The 24,882-nt window shown below is 56.3% G+C and overlaps 3 protein-coding genes across 3 annotated transcripts; all 3 read left to right on the forward strand.

The window, feature by feature from the left end:
- Positions 1–454: 454 nt before the first annotated feature.
- Positions 455–15,197, forward strand: DNAJC18 (DnaJ heat shock protein family (Hsp40) member C18). The gene is made up of 7 exons (XM_064387455.1): positions 455–588; positions 709–854; positions 2,179–2,364; positions 5,371–5,483; positions 7,241–7,350; positions 9,019–9,191; positions 12,675–15,197. The coding sequence occupies exons 1-7, from the start codon at positions 551–553 to the stop codon at positions 12,797–12,799; spliced, it is 891 nt and encodes a 296-aa protein (XP_064243525.1). The 5' UTR covers positions 455–550; the 3' UTR covers positions 12,800–15,197.
- A 2,802-nt stretch (positions 15,198–17,999) lies between these two features.
- PROB1 (proline rich basic protein 1) lies at positions 18,000–22,505 on the forward strand. Its single transcript, XM_064388226.1, has one exon. It carries the CDS (start codon positions 18,000–18,002, stop codon positions 22,503–22,505), a length of 4,506 nt encoding a protein of 1,501 aa, XP_064244296.1.
- An 870-nt stretch (positions 22,506–23,375) lies between these two features.
- MZB1 (marginal zone B and B1 cell specific protein) lies at positions 23,376–24,867 on the forward strand. The gene is made up of 4 exons (XM_064388022.1): positions 23,376–23,663; positions 23,947–24,053; positions 24,241–24,345; positions 24,422–24,867. The coding sequence occupies exons 1-4, from the start codon at positions 23,472–23,474 to the stop codon at positions 24,594–24,596; spliced, it is 579 nt and encodes a 192-aa protein (XP_064244092.1). The 5' UTR covers positions 23,376–23,471; the 3' UTR covers positions 24,597–24,867.
- Positions 24,868–24,882: the final 15 nt, after the last annotated feature.

Raw genomic sequence — 24,882 nt, forward strand, 5'->3', positions numbered from 1 at the left:
GGGAAGGCTCTGGAGGAGCCACCCGAGGAGGGCTGAGGGCACTGGGCTGGTTCAGCTGCAGCAGAGGAGCCCAGGGCAGAGCTCAGGGAAGGAGGCAGCGGCTGCACGGGAGCTTTGGGATGGACACAGGGAAAGGTTCTCCCCCAGAGGGTGCTGGCACTGCCCAGGCTCCCCAGGGAATGGGCACGGCCCGAGGCTGCCAGAGCTCCAGGAGCCTTTGGACAGCCAGGGATGCACAGGGGGATTGCTGGGGGGTCTGGGCAGGGCCAGGAGCTGGACTGGATGATCCTGGTGGGTCCCTTCCTGCTCGGGCCATTCCACAATTCCATGACATTCCATAATTCCATAATTCCACGGCATTCCACAACTCCACGATTCCACCATTCCGTGACCTCCCGCTCCCCTCAGAACCCCCATGACGTCACCACCCTTCGCCGTGACGTCACGCCCCGCCGGCGCCGCCGGGCCCGCTCCCAGCAGCCCCCGCGCACAAGATGGCGGCGCGGGGCGGCGGGCGGTGAGCGAGGGGCGGCAGCGGCCGCGGGCCGACATGACCTACACGGCCGAGCAGCTGGACGGGGTGCAGCGGTGAGCGGCAGCGCGGGGCCCGCGGGAGCTCGGCGGGCGGCGGGGAGGGGCGGGGCGAGCCGGGTGCGCAGCGGGGAGCGGGCCCGGGGCGCCCCGGTATGACCCCGTGTGCGCCCTCAGGATCAAGCGGTGCCGGGATTACTACGAGATCCTGGGCGTGAGCCGGGACGCCGGCGAGGAGGAGCTGAAGCGGGCGTACCGCAGGCTGGCCCTCAAGTTCCACCCCGACAAGAACCGCGCGCCCGGAGCCACCGAGGCCTTCAAAGGTGAGGGGCCCGGGGCGCCGTGGGGGCAGCGCCGGTGCCCAGCGGCCCGCGGAGCCGGGAGGGGTCACGGACACTGCAGCGTCCTCACAGGACCCCGCTGCGGCTCCGCAGGGTTTGCAATTCTCTCTGCAAAATACGCGTCTCCCTTAGAAACGATGGGAATGCATCCCAGGTTCCATTCCCAGATACTTCTGAGGAGTTTTACAAGGGTCTGGAGGAGCAGGACACAGGGAATGGCATCTACACTGTCAGAGGGCAGGGATGGATGGGATATTAGGAAGAAATTCTTCCCTGTGAGGGTGCTGAGGCCCTGTCACAGGGGTGCCCAGAGCAGATGTGGCTGCCCCTGGATCCCTGGAAGTGTCCAAGGCCAACTTGGATGGGGCTTGGAACGACATCGTCAAGTGGGAGCTGTCCCTGCTGATGGCAAGGAATTGGAATGAGGTGATCTTCTTGGTTCCTTCCAACCCAAGCCATTCTGGGATTCAGTGATACTGAAGAAGGTTCAGAATTTGGAACTGGCACTGGCCATGCAGGAGAATTGAGTGCTTGTCATCAACAACTGCACCTTGTCATGAATAAATTTTTATTTTTATATATATGTGTATAAAAATATGAAATTAAATCCAGCATGCAGTGTCTCAGTGATGCTGCAGTGTTACTGTCTAAACTCATACACATCTCCCCTTTCCATGCAGCCCAGCATGAGGAAAGCCAGTGACTCATTCAGTCTGTTAAAACAAGGAGCTTCTGGAGGGCTGGTTTTTATCTGTTTGTGTTTGAGTTGTATTTGTCTATGAACTTGTTCTGTCAGAGGTCAAAGAAGAAGATGAGCCAGACAAACCCTTCTGAGTGGTTGGATGTGAGGTGTGAAATAGATGTGCCACAGAGCTTCAGGAGCATCTCAGCCAGCAGGAAAAACTTGGGATAGCCCTATGCATTTTAACTGGTGCCTGCAGTTATTAACTTTGTGTTAGTTGTCTGTGGGATATGGAGGTGCACTCAGACCAAACTTGCATTTGGCTTGAGCTGATAAAATTCTCCATTCTCACCCAATTTCTTGGCTGAAGTGAACTCTCATGTCAGTTTTACAAATATTCAAGTCCCTGCATATACTTGGACACTTTTGTGTTTCTCCTGTTATCAGTGACAACAGGAGTGGTTTCATCACAGGCGGTGGCAGGGCTGTTACACATCTTTTGTAGAAGTAGCTCAGTCTTTGGTCAAGCACAGATTTCCTAGGCTTGTTTGGACTTTTTTTGCAGCTGCACTTCCAAAAGTGTGAGCTCTGGGAATGTAACACTGGTTTTAATTCCCTCTCCAGCAATAGGCAATGCTTTTGCAGTTCTGAGCAACCCTGAGAAACGGCTCCGCTACGATGAACTCGGCAGTGACCACGAGCACGTCAGCACTGGCCAGGCCAGGCACTACAATTACTACACAGAATTCGAAGCAGACATCACACCAGAAGAAATATTCAATGTGTTTTTTGGTGGGCACTTCCCTACAGGTCAGTACCTGGCTGCAGTGGATTCAAAGGGCAGTGGACTGACTAACCCCGAGGGAATGGCTGGAGCTGGGCCAGGGCAGGGCCAGGCTGGATTCTGGGAGTATTCCTTTCTCCCCCCAGAGGGTGCTGGCACTGCTCAGGCTCCCCAGGGAATGGGCACAGCCCCTAGGCTGCCAGAGCTCCAGGAGCCTTTGGACAGCAGGGATGCACAGGGGGGATTGCTGGGGGTCTGTGCAGGGCCAGGGCTGGATGATCCTTGGGAGTCTCTTCCAACTCAGCATATTCTGTGATTCTGTGAACCATGAGGAAGTTCAGCTTCCCTTGGGACTGCTCAGGGAGTTGATGATATATCTGAAAAGAGCAGAAACCTTTTCACATTTGATTTCTGCCTTTCTTTCATTCCCTCCATCATCTGAAGCCAGTAATGGTATGGGAGGTAACAGAGGATGTGAATGAGAAGGGATCAGAGTTGTTTTCCATGATGGTTGGACTCAGTGACCTGAGAGGTCTTTTCCAACATGAACAGTTCCATGCCTGGGTTGTACTTGAGGCACCTGACAGCATTCCAGGCCAGCAGGGCCCAGCTCCTGGAGCTGTGGTCTCAGGGGAAGCCGGAGCTCCTGTGATTCACAGCAGCCTGTGCTGTAATGGAGTCACAGCCTGGGAGCTCAGCAAGTGCTGCCTGCCAGGGAAGGATCCAGGAGGTGTGCAGGATGCAGGGCTGTGCAGGATCCAGGAGGTGTGCAGGATCCAGGGGGTGTGCAGGATCCAGGGGGTGTGCAGGATCCAGGGGGTGTGCAGGATCCAGGGGGTGTGCAGGATCCAGGGGGTGTGCAGGATCCAGGGGGTGTGCAGGATCCAGGGGGTGTGCAGGATCCAGGGTCTGGGCAGGATCCAGGAGGTGTGCAGGATCCAGGGCTGTGCAGGATCCAGGAGGTGTGCAGGATCCAGGGGGTGTGCAGGTTCCAGGAGGTGTGCAGGATCCAGGGGGTGTGCAGGATCCAGGGGGTGTGCAGGATCCAGGGTCTGTGCAGGATCAGTGTTACAGCAATGGGAACTGCACCTGGAGCAGCTCGGTACATGTCTCAGCCCAGCCTTGGCATTTGGATTTGTAGAAAAAATAGAAAGATCCTGCAAGATCACTGGATTAAAAGGAAATTTGAAGGTTGTGGGGACTTCAAGGGCCTTCCTGGCAGCATCTAAGGAATTGCTTTAGCACTCCTGGGAACTTTTCACCACCAAGGTGTCACAAAAAGTGAGGTACACACCACTTAGTACAATCTGAAGACACACAGACGAGTAGTTACTTGCTAAAGCTTGCTGTGAGTGGTGCATGTTGCAGCTGAGGGGACCTCGGATCCCAGACTTGCACCAGTGGATATGCAGAGCCACCCCCAGCATGGTGTAATTCCAGCTGGAGTCTGCAAGTTTTCCATCTCTGACTGTGCAAGGAATTGCATCTGGATGTGTCCTGTGTGGGACATCACTCTCATGAAATGGGCCTGTGGGGGACAGGGATGCTTGGAGTTGAGGACAGGAAATTGAGGAGCTGTGGGAGGAGTTTGGGTATGGGGCATGGCAGGTTTATCAGGGACACTGGCATGGAGGAGAAAATGGGAATTTTTGGCAAAGCAGCAAAGAGTAAAAAAGTAAAAATGTAATTTTGTAGTAGTAGGTGTTGCCAGTAAATAAGAGTTTCCTCACCGGGCTTTTGAGGGCAGGTTTATGGCTTTATTTTTACTGAACAGTTTTTCTCTATGGATATTCCATGGAAAAATAGTTAAAATTTTAAACGTGATAAAACTCAAAGGAGACTCCACTTGGCAGAGTGTTGCAGTTGTAACTAAGAGAGGATACAAGTTCTTCACATAAAAAATAAATGCATATGGAACAAAAGAAACCTCTGCCTGAAATCCTTGGAGAAATTTAAAATTTGGGAAGACTTTTTTTCTAGGCACCTCTGTAAAAGCCATTCTTCTTTTCCCACACTGGCTGCTTCTTTTGACAGCTTGATAAAATCCTGTCTGAGCAATGTTGAACGATAGAAATAAACTTTCTTTTTTTCCCAAAAGCACCTTTCCTCCTTGGAGCCAGCCTGGCTTGGCTCACTGTTGGAGCTCTGACTGCACACATGCCTGAAGCTTGGAAAATCTTTGAACAAGCAGTGGAACAGAGGTTTTGACACAATAGCAGAGGTCACTTTTGCCCAGGTTTCTTGCAGAATTCTTTGGGAAACTCAAAAAAAGGACAGGATAAGAGTATAAAATAATGTGACATCTTTCCCAAGGCTTAAAAATAGTTTTGCATTTCTGTTGTGATGATAAGCCACAGATTTCAATTCTCTAGCACAAAGATATTCTGAATTTCAAAAGAGGAGAGCACAGCTATTATTAAGATATTCATATGGTGATAAAATCAGATCCTGGGCTTCAAATTGAAGCAGCAAATGCAATTCTTCCCTCATTTTAGATTTTTTAAAAATAAATCAACCACATTCTGTGTGCAGGAAAGAAAACCCTGAATGGTTCTCCTTTTTTACTCTTTTAAAAATCTCTTTCTTTATATAAAATAATTAAGTGAAATTATTAATGGCTTGAAGGCAGAGGAATTAGAAATGAGGGTAGAAGACCACATTCAGTAATTATGGGAGACCATAATTCACAGCCTGAGCATGGTGAAGCAAATTCATTTTCCTGCCACAGCCTTGCAAGTGAATGTGACACGAACAGCATTAAAATATGAGATAAAATCATACAAATCAGAACATGTTTCTGCAGCTTAATTTAAATTAAGATGGATTGGAGCACACTACAATTTCTCTGGTAGACTTTTTGGAATAACATTGTGGTGGTTTAATTCTGAGGTGGTTTGTGCTTTTTACTTTGAGATCTCCCAGCTGTAATTCTGGCTGTGGAGTATAAACCTGGATAACTCAGTAGAAGCTGAGGAATCCAGGTGAGTAGCAGCAGCTGGGTGAGACATGAGTGTGTCCTGGTTTCTTTGCAGGGAATATCCACATGTTCTCCAATGTAGCCAGAGATGCTCACTATTACCCACGGAGGCACCGGGCCGAGAGGGCGTGGACACAGGAGCCAGAGGAGGAGGAGCACAGGCCACAGGTAGCTGGGAACAGAGATCTCCTCAGCTTAAATATTTAAACAGCTCAGCAGGGTGAGGGATCCTCTTCCAAAGCCAGGACAAACCCTCCCAAGCTTGAGTGCTCAGTGTTTATCCTCAAGGGCCACAGCCACACTGGGTATTTTCTTTGTCACTGGATTGGCTTTTGTTAACCACTGCTGTAAAGATCTGTTCTATTTCAGCATCTCAGGCACTCCAGTTTCTGTCACTGAGGGTTTTGCTGCTGCTTGCTTTTTGCAAGCTCCAGTGCTTGGTAATCCAGCAACAATGAATCCAAATGGGGACTGGTGATGGATGTGGAAGCAGTGGCTTGTCCTCAGTGTGGATTTAATCCTTCAGTAAATGAGCACCCAGGGGCTGCACAGGCCTCTTCCAGCTGGGGACAGGATGGGCTTGGGACACATTGCTGCCAGCTGAGACTTCCAGATGAGACACAAGGTGTCCTTTGTTGTCAGTGCACATACACACCTGCCACCTGCCTTGGCAAGATCTTCCTCAGGAGACAGTCTGTGAACCTCCAGGGATCATTCTCCAAGGAAGATGAGTTTTGCCTTGTGAGTCTCAGGCTCAGAAAAAAACCCTGGTACAGCTGATAGACAGCTAAGCTGGGAGAAGTGAATCCAGCCCCTCATTTCAGGAAAGACACTGAGAGGCTGGAGCGTGTCCAGGGAATGGAACAGAGCTGGGATGGGGCTGGAGCCCCAGGAGAGGCTGAGGGAGCTGGGAAGGGGCTCAGCCTGGAGAAAAGGAGGCTCAGGGGCCCCTTGTGGCTCTGCACAGCTCCTGACAGGAGGGGACAGCCGGGGGGTCGGGCTGTGCTCCAGGGAACAGGGACAGGAGAGAGGGAACGGGCTCAGGCTGGGCCAGGGCAGGCCAGGGTGGACACCAGCAGGAATTTCCCCATGGAAAGGGTGCTCAGGGATTGGGAGGAGCTGCCCAGGGGGTTTGGCATGCCCATCCCTGGAGGTGTCCTGGATAGGACTGGAGGTGGCACGGAGTGCTCTGGGCTGGGGACAAGGTGGGGATCAGGCACAGCTTGGACTCCATGGTCTGGGAGAGCTTTTCCAACCTCAGTGATCCCGGGATCCTGTGAATTCTTGGAATTCAGGAATCCTTGTTGCTATCCCAAGGCAGAGGGCAAAGCCTAAAGAGCTGCATATGATATTTTCCTCTGCATAAGAAAAGGCATTTTAGAAGCCAGTTTAGAAAGAAATGGAAGAGCAGAAGGAAAGATCAGTGTTTTCTCTTTGATAGTGTTTCCACTCTTTTGTTCTGCCAAATGAATCTAATCAAAGGCCTGGTGCTTGCATCCTGTCTGAAGTTACACTGCATGGGAGCTCTTAACCCTTTACTGCTCAGGGCTTGGGCAGAGGCTGAGATCTTTGCAATGGAGAGCAAATTCAGAGGGTGCAGGAAAGCTGTAGGCACTCAGGAATTGCAGGGTGTTCCTGCAGGCTGGATTGGACACTAACAGGTACAGTAGTGCTGTGGGCACTGCGAAGGAAGGGGCAGAAAGAAAGGGAAAGAAAATTATGTCGAAGAGTGTTCTGATATTATTAATAAAGGTTATTTAGAAATTAGAATGTCTTCCCTCTCAAAATCACAAAGTACTTCCTCTTTTTTCTTCAGAGTTTACATGTAACATGTTGTTGATCTGTGATTGATAGCCTGGCTTCTGTGAACAGATGCCTTTTTCCATCTCTGTATTTTCTTGACTGCTAATCCTTGTACTTTTCAGAATTCATACTCTGCATTTATCCAGTTGATGCCAGTTTTCATCATCATAATAGTGTCAGTTATAACCCAGCTGATGGCCACCAACCCACCCTACAGCTTATTCTACAAATCGTAAGTCCTTTAAAACCACATTTTTCTGCTGCTGCTGTTTGCAGTATGGAGGCTGATGGAAGTTGGGTTTGATAGCAAAATGCACATTAATGTTCTGCTTTTTATAGAAAATGTTACCACTCTGTAAATAAGGAAATACCAACAGCCTGCACTGCTGAGTTCTGAGCACTGTGATGTTACCTGTGGAGAGCTTCAGTGCACAGGGTGCTGAACTGTGAGGGTCAGAAACCTTGCTCAGCTGGCATGGAATGGTTTTGCACAGTGATACAGGATGGGGAGTGTGGATGTAGATCAGCCTCTCATCTGACCAAACCCCAGAATCTGTGGATCACCCCTGAGGTTCCTCTGGAAAGCAGCTAAAAAATGAAACCTGTGGTTTGCAGTATAAATCCAGATCTTTTCTGGAGCATGAATTCCACTGGAAGCTCAACAAATCGTTAAAGCCTTGAAATGCCCTGGTTTAACCTCTCCAGAGAATCAGGGCCCTGGGAACTAGCAGGCTCAAGGAGCAGAAGGACCCAGCAGAGCTGCTGTCCTGGGAGCTTGTGGGGCAGAGGAAAACCCACGTGCTGCTCTCAGCTTCCAGGGCTGGAGGAGGGAAAGAGCTGACCTGGGCTGGCCCTTACTCAGAGAGGAGTGGGATTGGCAGGTTTGGGGCAGCCAGCAGAGTGCTCCAGATTGTCCCCTTGTTCCCTTCTGGGAGTAAAACTGCTCAAGTGCAGCCTTGCCCTGCTCTGCTGTGCCAGAGCAGCCCAACATCCCTCATTGTTTTACCACACGATGTCAGTGTGAGGCCCCCAGGAAAGAAAAGGAGGGTGGATGTTTTTAGGGTGGTTTTTTTTCCCAGGGAGTGTTTTTGCTATCTGCCAGTCCCATGTGAAACCTCCCACGCTGCCCCCACAGCAGCTGAGCTGCTTTTCTTCACCACCTCCCCTTCTCCTGGTGATGGGAGAGAGTCAGGCCTGAGCCTGGTTCAGAGTTAGGCTGTTTATCTAAATCATAGCCTTAAAACACTGAACAGCCTAAAAACCAAAAGAAACTGGGGACACCTCTGAGACACAGGGAGGGGAAGGAAAAGAGTCCAGGAAAAAGGGGCAAACAGGATTCTTTTGAGTGTAACCTTTGTGTTTTGGCTGTCTGCCTCTCTCTGGGGGCAGTGATTTGAGCAGAGGCCTTGGGTATCTGCGTAAGTAAGGAAATTCACTCCAGGAGTGCAGTTTAACCCAGTAACTGTGTCAGAGGAGCTGATTCTTCCAACAGGGTATTTTCCAGCCTGTTCCATGCCTCACTTTGCTTACTTATGATTATAAAACCTTGAAGAAAAGTGTAACTAGAATCCCCCCTTGCTAAATTGTATTTCTACTAAAGTATCCAAAAAACGGGAAAATCCAGATCCACCTGCATTGTGCCCTAAGTCTTTAAAGACTCTGGGATATTTTCCTATGGTTGTAGCAGGATGGTGGGTTCTGTTTGTACTGCACAGCTTGCTGTCCCTGAGATTGTAATTTCCTGACTTGATGGTTGAGGGAGCCATAATCCTGCAGAAATGAACTGTACAAACATTCCTGTAAATATTTTCTTCTAGAAGTGCTAATATGGAGAAACAGCTCTTGGTTTTTTGAGGTCTGAACTGCTGATACATCTGATTTCTCCCTTCTGCTCCTACAGGTCCATAGGCCATGTTGTCAGCAGAGAAACAGAGAACTTGCAGGTGCCTTACTATGTTGATAAAAACTTTGAAAAGAATTATCAAGGAGCAGAACTTCAGGAGCTTGAGAAAACAGTTGAGAAAGATTACATAGACTATATTCAGACCAGCTGCTGGAAGGAGAAACAGCAAAGTAAGTTATTTCTGTCCCAAGGGTGTTTCAGGGGCTGGGGGGTGGCTGTGCTTCACAAAGCTCTGCTGGTTTTAGCCTCAGTTTCCAGTCCTTGTAACATCTCAGCCTTGCACTGGTTTAAGGTGTGCCACATCTGCTCCTAACAGTGAATTTGCTATTCTTGAGATCTGTCAAAATCCATTTCAAGTGATTCTGAGAGATGAGTGGAAAGTAGACTTCACCATTTGAGACACTTTTTTCCGCTCAGGTTTTATGCTTGAATAACCCTTAGTGATGTTTTAAACATACAACCCACCACATTTATCCAGCCCTGACAGATTGCTAGGCTGGAAAAGATCTTGAGACATCACCTATTCCACGTTTCCTTTGTTGGAGCAGAATCAGTTTTGCTTTGACTGTCTCCACAAGAAGTTTCTGTAACTTTTTCCTTAAAATTTCTCCAAGAGTCCCGAGTGTGTCCAGGTGCTCTTGACTCCCTTGCAGTGGGCTGTGTTCCTGGTATCAGTTTTCAGAGCATGCTTCTGTGGTTTGGGTGTTATTTGCATTTTCTATCTTTAGCTGAGTTACAGATCATGTTTTTCACCATTTTCAAGTCTTTCAAAAACAAGAATTGAATGCAGAAAGGAAGAATACAGATGTGAGCATTCAGAATTGTTATTCTCACTCAGCCCTGAGTGGATCAGTGGCACAAAAAAAAGGCATGTTAACCCATATTTTATTGCTTGTTAATTGCTACTAATCTGGTTCGTTGAAGAGATAGCAAATTCCTGCTGTTGCATAATGGTAAGAAATAACAGAAATCAAATCACAAGGAGTAGCTTAGGCTGGGATGTTGTGACTGGTTTCATTCAGTGATTTTATTCACCTAAAGTGCTCATCACCTTCAAATGAGTCAACACCGAGTGGTGCTGTGTGTAAAGGAAGCTGGAACAAGTTGTGTGAATGTACAGTAGCAGCAGACAAGCTGCTTTCACACACTGGTGAGGGTTTTTAATTACTCTGTGCAGAACACTCCTCAGCACACTCCTAAAAGGTGCCTTTGCACTTGTTTTCAGTTTGTTTACCAATTTATCTAAAGAAGACTCATTTAATCCTAAAGGTGAGGTAACTAGTGTTGCTAACTCCAGGTTCTTTACAGGTGTTTGATAGGAAGGCTTGTTTTGGCTTACTTTACATAAAAGTTACCAATCCTGCTTTTAAAGAGAAATAAAAAATATGTAGGCTCTGAAGTTAAAAAGGAAAAGAACGTATAGTATAAGACCATAAAAGCCCTGAAGTTTTTGGTGTGTTTATCAGCTTTGATTATCTGTGGCTGGCAGGAGCAGCCTCCAGGGATAGATAGTGTGGATGTTCATACTCATAAATGTACGCTTGCTAAGGGGGAGAGTTTCTCTCTTACAGAAAAGTCCCTTTAATTGACCTCATGCAGTTGAAAGTCGCCACATTGTCTCACAGAGAGCTGGAGCTGGGGAGAGCCCAGTCCCAAAGAGGGGACAAGGTTTGTGAGTCTGAGAGAGCCCAGGAGCCAGAGAGGGGAGATGATCCAGCCTGGAATGCCAAGTGCCTGCCAAGCCATGCTCCTCCAGAGCTTTGTGCACTCAGGGGTTGTGTTGGTCACCAGCTACAAATACATTCACAGCAGCCACAGTTAGCATAGCCTGAGGCCACTGCTGTCATTAAAAACTCACCGTTTTCAGAGTGCTTCCCATCCTGGCCATAACTGAGACTGGGCTGACCTTAGGACAGTCATGTTTGTAAAAATAAACTCTGAGTACAGGATGGAGTGCTGGGGAAATGTTCTGCAGATGCTGAGGCGGTTCTTAGTCAGCTGTTGCTGCACAGTCCTGGTCCCTTAATCCTTGCTGAAGTGTTGGAATTGGTGTGATGAGTTTTTGTCAGTTAAATGCCTATTTATAGTACATTTGTTGTGTTTACTGAGGGCAGATTTCCCTTGAGCACCAGCAAAACAGACAGAGATGAGTAGTTCAGGAACAGCTTGGGTTTTAAAGTCCTTCATTTTAAGACTTGAAAAGCATTACCTGGTGTCCAATAACATTAAAAAAAACCCTTTAAAATAATGGATTGGTTGTACGTTGTTCAGCCAGTCAGTTTTACAGTGCTGCAGCAGACTCAGCAGAGCAGTGTGTGAAAGTTGGGTGTGCTGTGGGTTTGGGTCTTCTGAAATCTGGGGCACAGTTAGGTTCAAAAAGCACATGCCAGGTTTTACAGGAGATGTTTCAGCTGGGATGGCTCAGTTGTAAAGTGAGACTGCAGAGAGCTCGGACTCACAAAAAGGCAACTGAAAACCAAGTCAGGATAAGTATCACAGAATCATGGAGTGGTTTGGGTTGGAAAGGGCCTTAAAGCTTATCCAATTCCACCCCTTGCCATGAGCAGGGACACTTCCCACTATCCCAGGCTCCTCCAAGCCCCAATGACCAACCTGGCCTTGGGCACTGCCAGGGATCCAGAGGCAGCCCCAGCTGCTCTGGGCACCCTGTGCCAGGGCCTGCCCACCCTCCCAGGGAGGAATTTCTTCTGTATATCCAGTGTAAATATAGCTGGAATTCAATATTTTAGAACTTCGTTAGAGAAAAGGCTTCAGAAGAACTACTGTGTAACAGATTGAAACCCACAAGGAGCAAATGTGATGGAATGAATGCTGTCAAAAGTGCAGGGAATAATTTTCCTCAATTGGATAAGTGTAAACTGAGATTCTCCAGTGCACAGCTCCAGGGACTCTGGGCTCAGGGACAATTACCTGAGCCTGTTTTTTACTGGAGGCTTGACAAGGCTGTGCCCAGCACTGCTTGAGTGGCATTTGGTTATAAACCTGGAAATGGATTCCTGCTCTAAAATGAGCTGTTCCTGCCTGTCAGTTTGTGAAGCTTTTCAGTGAGTGGGAGGAGGGTAAATGGCTTTAAATTTCAGTGGGACAGGGACAGAATTCGTAAGGCATGAAAGGATCTATTGAAGTTCTTTCCACTCTGAATAATTTTGTAAAGTGAGGGGCTTGTAAGGTGTATAAAAGCTCTTTGGAAAATGGAGTGTCATCAGGTAGCCTGTGCTTACGGAGATGTTGACCTTTTCAGAAGTAAATTACTGCTGTTCTCCTCGGTGCATCTAATCCTGCAGCCAAATTATTCTGCGGGGAGAAACCTATATTAAGACTTCCTCAGCTAATCAGCAAAAGCAACTTCTCTGAATTACTGGGAGGAAATAATTTAAACAATGGAATTATTTCAGTTTTATGTGGCTTTTGAGAAGAAGGGGAACAAAATGCAAAGTACATTTGAGATTATTAATAAAAGGGCAGGGAGGCCTTTCAGATGAGTCCCTTGGGTAGCTGTTCACCTCCCTGGCTTCAATACCCACCAAAATTAAAATTTAGAAGTGCCACAAGGATAACAAAGCACTTAGAAACAGTACTTTAAAGGAGGCTCAGGACTTCATCCTAATACATCTTGTTTTTTTATCTTTCAGAGTCTGATTTGTCCAATTTGGCCAAGCTCTACAGAGATGAGCGGTTAAAACAGAAAGCAGAGTCCCTGAAACTCGAGCACTGTGAGAAGCTCTCCAGTCTGATTGGGATGCATAAAGGGGGCTGACCAGGACGCACACGTTCCATACTTTTATTTATTGCTGGTCTAACTTATGTTTTTATTTTCCTCCATGTGAAAAGGAAGGAGTCTGTTGTAAAGAGTGTAGATATTGGAGTCCTCCTGCAGGCAGTGCAGAGAGGGGCTGGCACAAGCTGCAGGGCTGCTGTTTGCTGTAATATATCCTGTACATTAGATTTGGGTCCAAGGACCAATGGCACTTTGTAAATTCATTCCCCAGGACACGCTCTGAGCTCGGACCCCAGCTGTGTGGGTGGTTTGTCTGCCATCCAGGCTGTGTGTGCTTCCCAGGAGAGCAGGCTCCTCTCTGCTTCCCTTGTTTCCTATGGATCTGCAGCTCCCTGGATCCCCGGAGAGCGCCGTGCTGGGGCTGGGTGTCACCTCCCCCTGTCCCTCCGGGCTGTGCCACAGAGCTGGGGTGGTTCCAGTGCAGGAGGGACAGTCCCTGCCTGAGAGCAGCCCCTGAGCACATTCCCAGTTCTCCCGTGTGTGTCCGTGCTGCTCCCAGGGAGGGCTGTGCCCGTCCTGACACCAGCATGGGAGCCTGGGAATTGCACCCATTCCAGTGTCTGCCAGACTGCTGGGAAAGCAGCACTGTGGTCATTCCCTCCTCTGTTTCCAGTGGCATATTTCGAAGCTGGCTGTTCCATTCTGGTTTTTATCTGCACACTCCCCCAGCTCTCCCAGGATCCTGCATTTTCTGGTACAGTTCTCATGTAGCATATTTTTACTCTGTTGAGCAGCTATGAATGTTTCACTGTAGGCATGATACTGCAAAGAGAAAAATCCATGTGGCAATGTCCTGTTTTTTCTTGGTCCTCCTTCACACAGCCAGGCCTTGAAGGCAGGTTGATGCTGGGTTGTCCTGGTGAGCAGCAGAGCAGTGTTAGAGCAGTGTTGCTCCAGTTGAGCACCATGAACCCCCCGAGGCAGTCTGGTGTATGCCCTGCATGGAATGAGCTGCTCTTCCAGGGAATTCCTGCCCGGGGTGGGGGCTCACAGAGCAGCACTGCTCCCCTCTGACCCTGGGAATGGGAGTCAGTGACACCTGAGCAGTGCTCTGCTGTTGCCACATGCCTGAAACTCGAGTCACACAGGATGCACAGGTGGCCTTGGCTGAGACCTGAGGAGTAAATGCTCAAAAGCTTGGGAAATGCCAGGATTAAGCCTGCCTTTAAAGCTCAGACTGTGTGTTGGGCACTGGTGCAGGGGGGTAGGAGTCTCACTGGATGGAACTGGAGATGTTGGTGCCACAGTGTGTCCCCTCCATGTCCTGTCCCATCCATACAGCCCTTGGAGGTTTGGCAAGAAAGGAAGCTGGGGGAAAAAAAACTTTCCTGGGGTCTGCACAAGGATGAGGGATTGGTTTGAGGCCTGGTGCTTCTGTACACCAGCCCTAAACATCCCAGGAGAGGAGGAGAACAGTCCAGGGACAGCAGCAGTGCTGTGGTTGGATGTCATAAAAAGGAAAAAAAACCGACACAGTGACTCTAAATTGCATTTTTATGATCCATTTGTAAGAAACCTTGTAGGAATGTGGCGAAGTAGAGTTGAAATTTTGGGGCACCTGGAACAGGAAAAGCACTAGTGAAAATGGCATTTTGAGGGGGTTGGTGTGGAGCATTCTTAGTGCCAGGGCTTGTCCGAGCTTAAGGGCAGAAATGGGTGATGATTCCAGCTTGGTGGCTGGCACAGCAGGCAGCCTTAATGCTGGTATTTCCCACTTTTGAGCACATGAGTGTACAAAAAGTGAAAATAATGTTGCTTTTTATATATTAAATAGCTTGTAGAATATATTAGGAATCTATTTAAGTGGTTGGACTTTGTTCCAGGGTTGGAATCTTCCCTGCCGTTCCCGTGTGACTGTAGAGGGATGCAGGTAGGGAGACCCAATCTGGCAACTTCCTGGACTCACAATGTCTTGCACGGAGCTTGAACTCCTCCACAGCATTTTGCACTGAAGCCAGATGGTACCTTTTTCATCCAAAGACCTCGAGTACTTGATGGAGAGCTCCTGTGGGAAGCACAATCAGCTGGGAAACTCAGGAGGGAGGTAAAAACATCCCCAAAAGCAATAAGTGTTTTGTTCCTAACCAGGGTCAGGGTGCTGGTCCTGGTGTGTGCTGTGAGGAAGGGCGTGTGGCTTGGGACCTCTGCGGTGACAAACAGGACAAGTTGTGTTTGTTCAGTGCTCCTCGGGGAAAAGGAGAATCCTCTCCAGAGTCCCGATGTGGAAACACATTGCTGTCCTTCTCCAAAGGGTACTTGGGGTTCTTTGTGGGGCTCTGACAGGAGGAGAGGGTGTTCCAGAGTGCACCAAGCGCTTGAACATGGGTTTGTGTGTGTATATATATTTATTTATTTTTAAATAAAGACGTGACATCGCTGTGCCTGTCGGTGGTTGCCCGAGCCTGGTGCCGGGAGAGTTGCGGGGGATGGTGGGGACGGGGCCGGGGAGGAGGAGGAGGAGGAGGCAGCCGCCGTTTGCCGCAGGGACATGGCTGAGGGCTTGGGACCGGGATGGGGATCGGGATCGGGACCGGGAAGTGAGCTCTGTCCGTGCGTGAGGGGCCGGAGGCTCTGTGTGCGGGCCCCGCCTTGAGGTGGGGCTCGGCGGGAACGGGACCGAGGGCTGGGAACGGGACTGAGGGATGGGAACGGGACTGAGGGATGGGAACGGGACACAGGATCGGGAACGGGAGTGAGGGCTGGGAACGGGACACGGGACTGGGAACAGAACAGGGAATGAGGCAGGAGGTTACAAGCGGTGCCGGGAACGGGACAGGGGCTGGGAGTGGGGCTGGCCCCTGGCACGGCGCCGCGGGCCGCAGGACGCTCCTGCCCCGCCGTGTCCCAGCCCGGACATCGCCGCTGTGCCGCAGCCCCGGCTCGGCGCTGCCCCGGGACACCCTGGCTCGGGGACAGCGCTGTCACACAGCGCCCTGGGCTGTCCCAGGGCCTGGGCTCCTCCCAGGCGCTGCTGCCGCGGCCCGGATGCCCAGGTCCCTCCTGAACCCGAGGCGGCTCTGAAAGCCCCTGCCAAGCTGGGCCGGTGTTTCCTGCTCCTCCGGAGCCGCAAAAAGTAGCTCCAGCGTGGGAGAGGCACATCCTGCTTTCAGCAGCTACCAGCAGCCTCCCTCCTCCTCCTCGCTGCCCGTGCCAGGCTTGCCAGCACTGAGGTGAGCACGCTCCGAGCTGGCACAAAACCCAGGTTAATAAGCAAATACAGTGGTGAGGCTTACAGGCAGTATCATGCTGGCTTAAACATAAATGAGTGTTTAATTAGCAAATCTGGCTCAGCCGGGGTCCACCCGCTGTTCTGTAACATGTTTGTGCCCCACAGGCACAGCCCAACCTGCTCTGGCTGCTGGGAGGTGCTGGTTGGGTTTCATCTGGCAGGAGGAGCCCGGGGGTCTCCCCACACCGAGGGACAAACTCGGGAGCAGCAGGAGGAGGTGCAGGTCTGCAGCGTGGCCTGGCTTGGCACATTGCTGGCAGCCTGGGGCTGCTGCCAGGGCAGTGACAGCAATGCCTGGCCAGTTCTGCTGCTCCCACAGCACCCCCAGAGGGGCTGCTCACAGCATCCTGGGGGTCACAGAATCACAGACTGGTGTGGGTTGGAAAGATCCCCAAAGGCCACTCCCACCCCCTGCCATGTCAGGGACACCTCCCACTGTCCCAGGCTGCTCCAAGCCCTGTCCAGCCTGGCCTTGGACAGTGCCAGGGATCCAGGGGCAGCCACAGCTGCTCTGGGCACCTGTGCCAGGGCCTGCCCACCCTGCCAGGGAACAATTCCTTCCCAATATCCCCCCTAACTCTGCCCTGTATCAGTATGAAGCCATTCCCTGCGTCCTGCCCCTCCATGCCTTGTCCCCAGTCCCTCTCCAGCTCTCCTGGAGCCCCTTTAAGCCCTGGCAGGGGCTCTGAGCTCTCCCTGAAGCCTTCTCCTCTCCAGGTGAGCACCCCCAGCTCTCCCAGCCTTTCCCCTGCCCCACTCCAACACTCATGCTCAGCACAGTCCTGGCTGCTGCTGCTGCTCCAACACCCAGGTCCTGCTAAAACCACAATGGTCACAGTGACAACAGCTGTGACAAGTGACTCAACACCACCGGAGGCTGCGAGGGTGGCAGGAGAGCAGCACCGGACACCCGGCTGTGGTGTGCACCTGCTGTCCATCCTCTGTCCATCCGCTGTCCATCCTCTGTCCATCCGCCTCCCGGCACCCTCTGTGGGTGCTGCAGGAGGTGGGATGGCCCCAGACACAGCCTGGAGCTCCGTGGAGAAGCAGGACCAGGGATGGCAACTCCAGCACTGCCCTGGCAGGCTGTGCCTGTGCCTGAGCATGAAGAAAGGGCTTTGGGGGTTTGAAATTCTCCATACACACTCCTTGCACAAGGCCACCACACCACTGAGCACTGCCCATGGCAGGTCCCCTGCAGTCCCTCTGGGCACAAATGCCACCTGCAAGCCCAGCCCAGCTCAGCAGGGAAGGGTTAAGTGCCAGCCCAGCTCTGCGGGAAGCTTTCCTCTCCTCCTTGCCAAGGTTTAAATTTAGTCCCTGCATGAACCCAGAGGACGTGGGCATCAGGTTGCTTCGGGACTGGCAGCGCTGGGGAGCACCTGCTGCTGTTTCATGGCAAAAATTCCCCCAAAAGCTGGGACTGGATTGCACCAGCAGCACTTGGGGTGGACAAGCTGCAGAGACCCTCGTGCCACCCCAGCCACCCCCCCACTGGCTTGGGGTGTCCCCAAAAAAGACACATGCTTGCAGTCCTTCGGTCAGCTCCATGCCTGGGTTGATCCCAAGCCTTGAGTCTGCTCCTGGCCACTTGGACTGGCTGTGTGGCAGCTCCTGTTTGGGGCAGGGTGTGTTTAGGGGAAAGCCCAGCGTGGGCACACCGTTGCTGTGGTGAGGTGGGCAGTGGCACCGGGAAAGGAGCCGTGGTGGGGATGGAGCTGCAGCTCTGGATCCTGCCGTGCCCTCAGCACTGGGACACCCCCAGATGTCCCCTGCAGGGCTCCCCCGCTCCAGGGCAGCCCAGGCCGTGGGATCACACCCGGGAGCTGTATGGGGTCCCCTGGGACGTGTCCCGCGGTCTGGGGAGAGCGGGGCGGGGTGAGGGGCAGGGATGAGCCGGCGGCCCCCCGGCAGGTCCCCGAGGCTGGGGGCGGCGGTGGCATCCCTGCAATGCGCTTGGCATCGGCTGTCCCGGCTGGCGCTCGCCGAGTCCATGTGATCCCGGGCTTGCTCTGTGCCGCCGCCGGGTCCAGCCGCCGGGACGGCGAGGGAGCCAGAAGGTCGAGCCAGCGGCCCCGGCATAGCGGCCCCAGCCCCGAGCAGGGTTCCCCGGCACCGGCTGAAGCCCCCGGGCTCCTCCCTGCCACCATGCCCCGCGGGAAGAGGGACCCGGTCCTGCTGTCCCCCGAGGGCGAGGGTCCCCGCGCGGCTGCGGACGGCCGGCGCTCCGCGGAGGAGGAAGAGGAGGAGGACGGACACCTCCCGGGGCTGCCCCGCGACGACCTCACCAAGAGCATGTCGAGCTCCTCCGTGTCCTCCTACCACTCCGCCCTGTGCTCGGACGGCACGGAGACCTTCAAGGACTGCCTGGAGTTCCTGGACGAGGAGGGATCGCCCGGCCGGGCTGCCCCGGGCCGCTGGGCTCCGGCGGGGGCCCCCGGCGTGCCCCCGCCGCCCGGCCCCCTCGCCCGCCCGCAGCGGGCTCAGCTGTCCAGCGCGGCTAAGAATAGCCCAGCGCCGGGCCAGGGGGGCAGGATGGGTCCCCTCGGTGGGGACCGGCAGCCTGTGCCGGCCGCGGCCGCCGGCGGGGAGCCGGCCGTGCCCCGGCAGCCCGGGGCGATGCTCGCCGGGGCTCCCAGCGACTCGGACGAGGTGGACGGCGAGGTGCAGGCGCTGACGGCCAGGGCTTTCCGCAGCCTCTCGGGGCTCCCCGGAGCTCGCCTCGACATGTGCAGCTCCCACACCTCCTCCAGCCTCTCCAACTCGCTGTCGGAGGACGGCGGGCGGCCGCGGCGGTGGCCGGCGGGCGCCGGGGAGCCCCGGGGCGCGGCGACAGCTCTGCACGGCAGGGTGGGCTGGCCTTTCCTCGCCGGCATGGACGGGGAGCTGCTGGGCAAGGAGCAGTTCGAGTGCGTGGACGTGGAGCTGGAGAGCGGAGAGGCCAGGAAGGGCCACGGCAAGAAGAGGACGGTGCCCAAGCGCCAGATCCTGCTGAAGAGGAAGGAGAGGAAGGAGACAGGCTTTGGCCCCCGGGGGGATGGCCCAGCGCCCCAGCCCCCTGCCAGGAAGGAGCCCCCCAGCAAGGGCAGAGCCGTCGGCGAGGACTTCAGGCTCAACTACCAGCAGTTCATGAAGGCGGCGTCCCTGGAGGCCGGCACCGACAGGACCAGGGCGGCCTCGTGCCTGGTGAAAAACGTCCTGGCCAAGAAGATGCAGTACGAGCAGCGCATCAAGATGGAGCAGAAGGGGCTGCGGGGCAGCTCGACCTCCTCGGGGCCGTCCTCCGCCGGCACCGACCTGCTGGGGGATGGTCTGGAGGGCAAGTCCAGCTCGCTGTCCCGCTCGGACTGCAGCTTCTCGGCCGAGGACCTGCGGGGCGGCGGGATGCCGGTGCCCACGGCGGCCGCAGGGAGCTCCGCCACCACCACCCATCCCACCAAGGGCGTGGTGCTCAGCGAGGCCACGAGGGAGACCGTCTGCAACCTGAGGAAGACGTTCAACGAGCTCAACCAGAGGATGAAGTACCAGGAGGTGCTGGAGGGCCGCTGGCTGCCCGCGGCCGCGGAGAAGCACACGTCGGAGAGGATCTGCTACCAGCGAGCCCGCGCCTTGTTCGAGGCCCAGCCCGGGGTGGGGAAGGTGCTGGATGTCGCTCCCCGGTTTGCGAGGGCGCCGAGGCCGTGGCCCAGCTTGAAGGAGCGAGCCATCGGCCCCATCCATTCCCAAAGCCTCCCCTTCAAGGCCGAGAGCCGGGCGCTCCCCGCCGCCCCGCCGCGCCGCCCCTTCGCCTCCTCCCGGGCGCAGGAGGCGAGGGCGCTGCCGCAGAGCCAGCCGGAGAAGCCACCAGCAGTGCCCCGCCGGCCGCCCAGCCCCGGCACCATCCCGGCACCCCGGGGGTCCCCGCCGGCCGCGCCCCCCAAGCCAGAGGAGAAGGGGAAGGGGCGCGTCCCGCAGCCCCGGGACGTGCGCAAGCTGGTGAAGAGCAGCTACAGCCTCAAGTTCGGGACTGCCGGCGCCTCCCGCGGCACCGTGGCCCCGGCGAGCAGCGGGGAGCCGCCACCAGCCACCCCTCTGGTCATCCACTGCACCTCGGTCCGCCGGGAGCCGCCGCCGGAGCCGGCGGGCGAGGAGGTGCTGGCAGCCCCCGGCCGAGAGCCAGCCCCGGCGTGTGCAGAGGGGCCCGCAAAGGCCCCGCACAGCTCCCCCATCAACATCACGAGGGTCCAGGCCACGCGGAGGGGAGCGGCCCCCGCGGAGGAGCCGCCGGCGTCGCCCCCGCGCCGGGAGCGGAGCGAGCTGCGGGTGCCGCCGCGGGCCGAGCGGGTGCCGCACGTCGAGAGCCACCTGCACGTCCTGGTGGGCCGGCCGGCCCCGGCGGCCCGGGAGCGCTCCCCGGCTCAGAGCAGCGCGCTGCTGCGGGCAGAGAAGACCGTTCTCCTGCCGCCCAGTCCGGCGGAGGGGGAGGAGGAACGCGGCCGTGGCAGCAGCGGGGCGCTCCCCGCTGCCCAGGGTTCGGAGCCGCTGGGGCAGCGGCCCCGCGGCGGTGACAGCCGCGACCCCCGAGCCGGAGCCCCGGGCGGCAGCAGCTCCCGGCCGCGGCCTGCGGAGCCGGCGGCGAGGAGCGCGGCAGAGCCCGGTGCCAGCGAGCAGAGGCAGGAGCAGCCCGGCGGCCGGCGGGTGTCGGTGGGCAGCGGGGGCTCTGCCGGTGGCACCGGCCCCGCCGCCCCGCTCCGAGCCGGGCACAGCAGCGAAGGCTCCCCGGGGCGGCTGCCAGAGCAGAGGGAGGCCTGGGAGCACCCGCCGCCGCAGTGGCCGACGGCTGCAGAGCCCTACCCGCCTGCTGCCCCGGCAGAGAACTCCAACTACTTGGCAATCCCCGAGAGAGCCCCCAAATCCACACAGATGCCAAAGCTGTCCTCGGTCCCCAACCCAGGCAGTGCGTCCTTTGGGACCCCCTTTGTCCCCAGCCCGGCCAGCGCCTCCTTTGGGGCTCCTTCAGCCCCCAACCCAGCCAGTGCTTCTTTCGGGACCTCCATGGTCACCAACGTGACTGGCTCATCCTTTGGCTTCCCATCAGCCTCCAGCCTGGCCAGCACATCATTTGGGACCCCTTTGGTTTCCAGCTCCAACAAGTCTTTTGGGGCCCCTCTGGTGCCCAACCTGTGCAGCACATCCTTTGGGAACCCCTTGGTCCCAAATGCATCCAGCATGTCCTTTGGGAACCCCTTGGTCCCCAATCCATCCAGCATGTCCTTTGGGAACCCCTTGGTCTCAAATCCATCCAGTGCATCCTTTGGGAACCCCTTGGTCTCCAATCCATCCAGTGCATCCTTTGGGAACCCCTTGGTCTCCAATCCATCCAGTGCATCCTTTGGGTCCCCACTGGTGCCCAATCCATCCAGCATGTCCTTTGGGAGCCCCTTGGTCCCCATTCCATCCAGTGCTTCATTTGGGTCCCCACTGGTGCCCAATCCATCCAGTGTATCCTTTGGGAACCCCTTGGTCTCCAATCCATCCAGTGCATCCTTTGGGAACCCCCTGATCCCAAATCCATCCAGTGCATCCTTTGGGTCCCCCTTGGTCCCCAATCCATCCAGTGCATCCTTTGGGAACCCCTTGATCCCCAACCCAGGCAGCTCATCCTTTGGGTCCCCTTTGGTCAGCAACCCAGCCCCCACTTCCCTTGGGCATCCATCAGTCTCCAACGTGGCCGGCTCTTTCTTTGGATCCCCTTTTGTCCCCAACCCAGCCAGCGCTCCGCTGGGAACCGGTGCCTATCCCCTTCCTGGTGGGGAAGTGCCCTGGGGCAAGCCCAGCCCTGAGCCCCCCCTTCCCCGACCCCCCGAGGGCTCGGCTGCTGTGGAGCCCCCAGTCCAGCCCCACCTGGAGGATGCTCCTCATTTCCTCAGGAGGACTGATGGCTCCTCGCCGAGTGGGAGGAGCAGGCAGAGCCCCCCCAAGCCCTTCCCCACCGCCGTGCCTGCCCAGCGGAGGATGCTCGTGGATCCCAGCAGCGGGAAGTGCTACTACGTGGAGCAGCCGCGGCAGCCCCAGATGAAAACGCTCTACGACCCCGAGACGGGGCAGTACCTGGAGGTGCTGGTCCCACCGGTGGCGTCACACACCGGGCTCTACCAGGCACCTTTCAACCCGGTGCTCATGGCCCCGGGGGTCTATGCCCCCTCCTACGCATCCTACGGCGGCTTCCCGGGACTCCCGGCGCCGCCGCCCTCCGCCCCCTCGCCGCCGCACCCCTCGCTGCCGGCTGCCGACAACCCCGGGACCCCCGGCTCCGCTCCCAAGGGCGAGGGGTCGTCCCCTGCCGGGGGTCCCGACTGCGGCTACCTGGAGAGCCTGTACTACATCCCCACGGGCATGCGGGCCAGCCCCGGCCCCGAGCAGCCCCCGGCCCGCGCCAGCCCTGCCGCGCCCGAGGGCTCGCTGCTCCGCATGTGACGGGATGGATCCGCGGGCATGTCCCTTCCCCTGGCCCGGCTTCGCCCAAAGTCAGCACCACCCCTGGCACGGGAAAGCCTCTCTGCCCACGGCTGAGCTGGCAAAGTGCCGAGGGGTAGCGGGCACTGGTTGGACTTCACTGGCTTCTCATGGAAACGGGGACAAAAAGGGTGTTTTCCACTGTGAGTTCCTGGCAGCCCTAGGGGGACATGGAGGTGTGGGCCCCGGCCAGCAAAGGGACCACAGAGGCCCTGCTTCCCCCTGTCCTGCCAGTCCCATCCCGAGGATGACCCGAGCTGGTTCACCCAGGGGGTGATGGCCTGGACACCCCCAGTCCCCCCAGCCATGGCTGCAGCACAGATACCCCAAAATAGTAATAAAAATGCTGAAACAGCTTTAAATCTGCTTATTCATCCTGTGCTTGTGTGGTCTGTAAAGGGAGGCGAGGGGCTGAGGCACTTGGAACATGCAGTGCTTCTCTCTGTCTTGGAATATCCACCCTGTCCAGAGGAGCAGGAGGAGACTCTGCAGTTATCAGTGAGCCCTAAACCCCAAACCCCAGCCCTGAGCGCCAAACCACAACCATGAGCCTCTAACCCCAGTCCTTAACCCCAAATCCCAGCTCTGAACCCCAAATCCCCACCCAGGCCCAGCCCCTGTAAGTCCACACCATCCCAGGAAGGACTGAGGTTGAGGAGAAGGGATCAGGCTGAGTTGCAGGACTGAGGGGGCACCCGGTCGGGGACAGCCCATGCACAGCCCCCTTCCTGCCGCGACGCCCGGCTCGGACGGGCCGCCCCAGCCGGATGCAGGTGCGTGCTGGCCGCGCCTCGGCGCCGCTCGCCGGTCCCGGGGGGTTACAGCCCGCCCCGGGGGGGTTTACAGCCCGCCCCGGGGTTTGCAGCCCGGCCGGGGGGGTTTATAGCCACCCCACGCCTCCGCCCCGCACTTTCGGAGCGCGGCAGGATGCGGGCGGCGCTGGCAGCGTGGCTGGTGCTGAGCCTGCTGGGGGGGACAGGGGCCCAGGACGCGTGCGGGGACCCCCCCGCCGCCCCGACCCGCTCCATCCCCGCGCCCCAGCTCAGCCCCGAGGAGCGGCTCTCGCCCCACATGCCCGAATCCCTGCGCTGTGACGCCTGCCACGCCATCGCCTTCCAGGTGGGGACCGGGGACACGGCATCCCAAAAGCGGCAGTGAGAACCCCTGTGGGGAGGCTCCAGCCTGGGGAGATGCTGCTGCTCCTCTGGGGCACGCCCCTGATGGATATTCCCCTTTGGCACCTCAAAAAAACCTTTTGGGGCTCCTTATGGACCCTCTGACCCAGATGATGTTCTGCTGCCGGGGCTGCACAGAAGGGGCTGCAGAGCCCAGTCCCGCTCGGGAGCGGGTCATGGACAGGCTGCCACCCCCAGTGCCCTGATTCTGCCTTTTCTCACCCCAGATTGAGGAGCAGCTGAGCAAGGCAGAAGGGAAGGTGGGCAAGAAGGCTCTGAAGGAGTCGGACTACATAGAGGTGCTGGAGAGGAGCTGCTCACAGGACTGGGAGAGGTGAGCAGGGTGTCCCTGGGATGGGGGTGTCCCTGGGATCACGGTGATCCCAGCTACAGGCGAGTCCCCGGGGGTCAGAATGTCCCCGAGGACGGCACTACCCCAGGGGTCAGAGTGCCCCGGGGGTGTCCCCAGGGACAGGGGTGTCCCCAGCTACCCTTTTCCCTCTAACTCCCCTCTCCCGCAGTTACGGGGTGCTGGAGCTGGACGGGGAGAAGCGGCTCTCGGGGCCGGGGCTGCCGGGGCAGCAGCCTCTGAGCGTGCTGGTGTCGGGGGGACCGTGGCCGGGCAGGTGAGTCGGGGTGTGGCGGTGCAGGGGGGGCTGGCACCGTGCCCTCGCCGCCAGGTGACACCGCGGCTCCTCGCAGGCTCTCCAAGCTGTGCCACGGCTACGTGGGCGAGCGGGGCGAGGCGCACATCTACGGCGCGCACCGGCGGGGCCCGGCGGCGCTGCGGCAGCTGCTGTGCCACGGCGACAAGGGACCCTGTGCCGGCCGCAAGGAGCGCCCGGACCCCCGCAAGGCGCTGCAGAACGAGCTGTAGCCCGGCGTGGTTAATGCTTAATGCCCCGGCGACCTTCGGAGCCGACTTCGTCCCCAGCGGGAGCCGACACGTGCCGGGAGGTGCGCGCCTTCCCGGTGTCGCCTGTCACCGATGTCGCCGCTGTCGCTCGGGGCCCGGCCCGGCCGTGCCAGCAGCACCGTGGACTCCGTCCGGGCGAGCGGGGAATTACTCTGTAACCCACGGGCTGTAATGTTTCACCGCGGCGCTGCTCCGGGCGGGTGCAGCCCCAATTAAAGGAGTTAATGGCTGATCCGTGCCGGGGCTG

This window comes from Passer domesticus, chromosome 13, assembly GCF_036417665.1.
Source record: "Passer domesticus isolate bPasDom1 chromosome 13, bPasDom1.hap1, whole genome shotgun sequence".
Lineage (NCBI taxonomy): Eukaryota > Metazoa > Chordata > Aves > Passeriformes > Passeridae > Passer > Passer domesticus.

Coding starts and splice junctions, on each gene's coding strand:
- DNAJC18 (XM_064387455.1), top strand. CDS start 551: ATGACCTACACGGCCGAGCAGCTGGACGGGGTGCAGCG. Junction 855..2,178: donor AGCCACCGAGGCCTTCAAAG/GTGAGGGGCCCG, acceptor TTCCCTCTCCAG/CAATAGGCAATGCTTTTGCA. Junction 9,192..12,674: donor CTGGAAGGAGAAACAGCAAA/GTAAGTTATTTC, acceptor TTTATCTTTCAG/AGTCTGATTTGTCCAATTTG.
- PROB1 (XM_064388226.1), top strand. CDS start 18,000: ATGCGCTTGGCATCGGCTGTCCCGGCTGGCGCTCGCCGAGTCCATGTG.
- MZB1 (XM_064388022.1), top strand. CDS start 23,472: ATGCGGGCGGCGCTGGCAGCGTGGCTGGTGCTGAGCCTGCTGGGGGGG. Junction 23,664..23,946: donor GCCACGCCATCGCCTTCCAG/GTGGGGACCGGG, acceptor TTCTCACCCCAG/ATTGAGGAGCAGCTGAGCAA. Junction 24,346..24,421: donor GGGGGACCGTGGCCGGGCAG/GTGAGTCGGGGT, acceptor GGCTCCTCGCAG/GCTCTCCAAGCTGTGCCACG.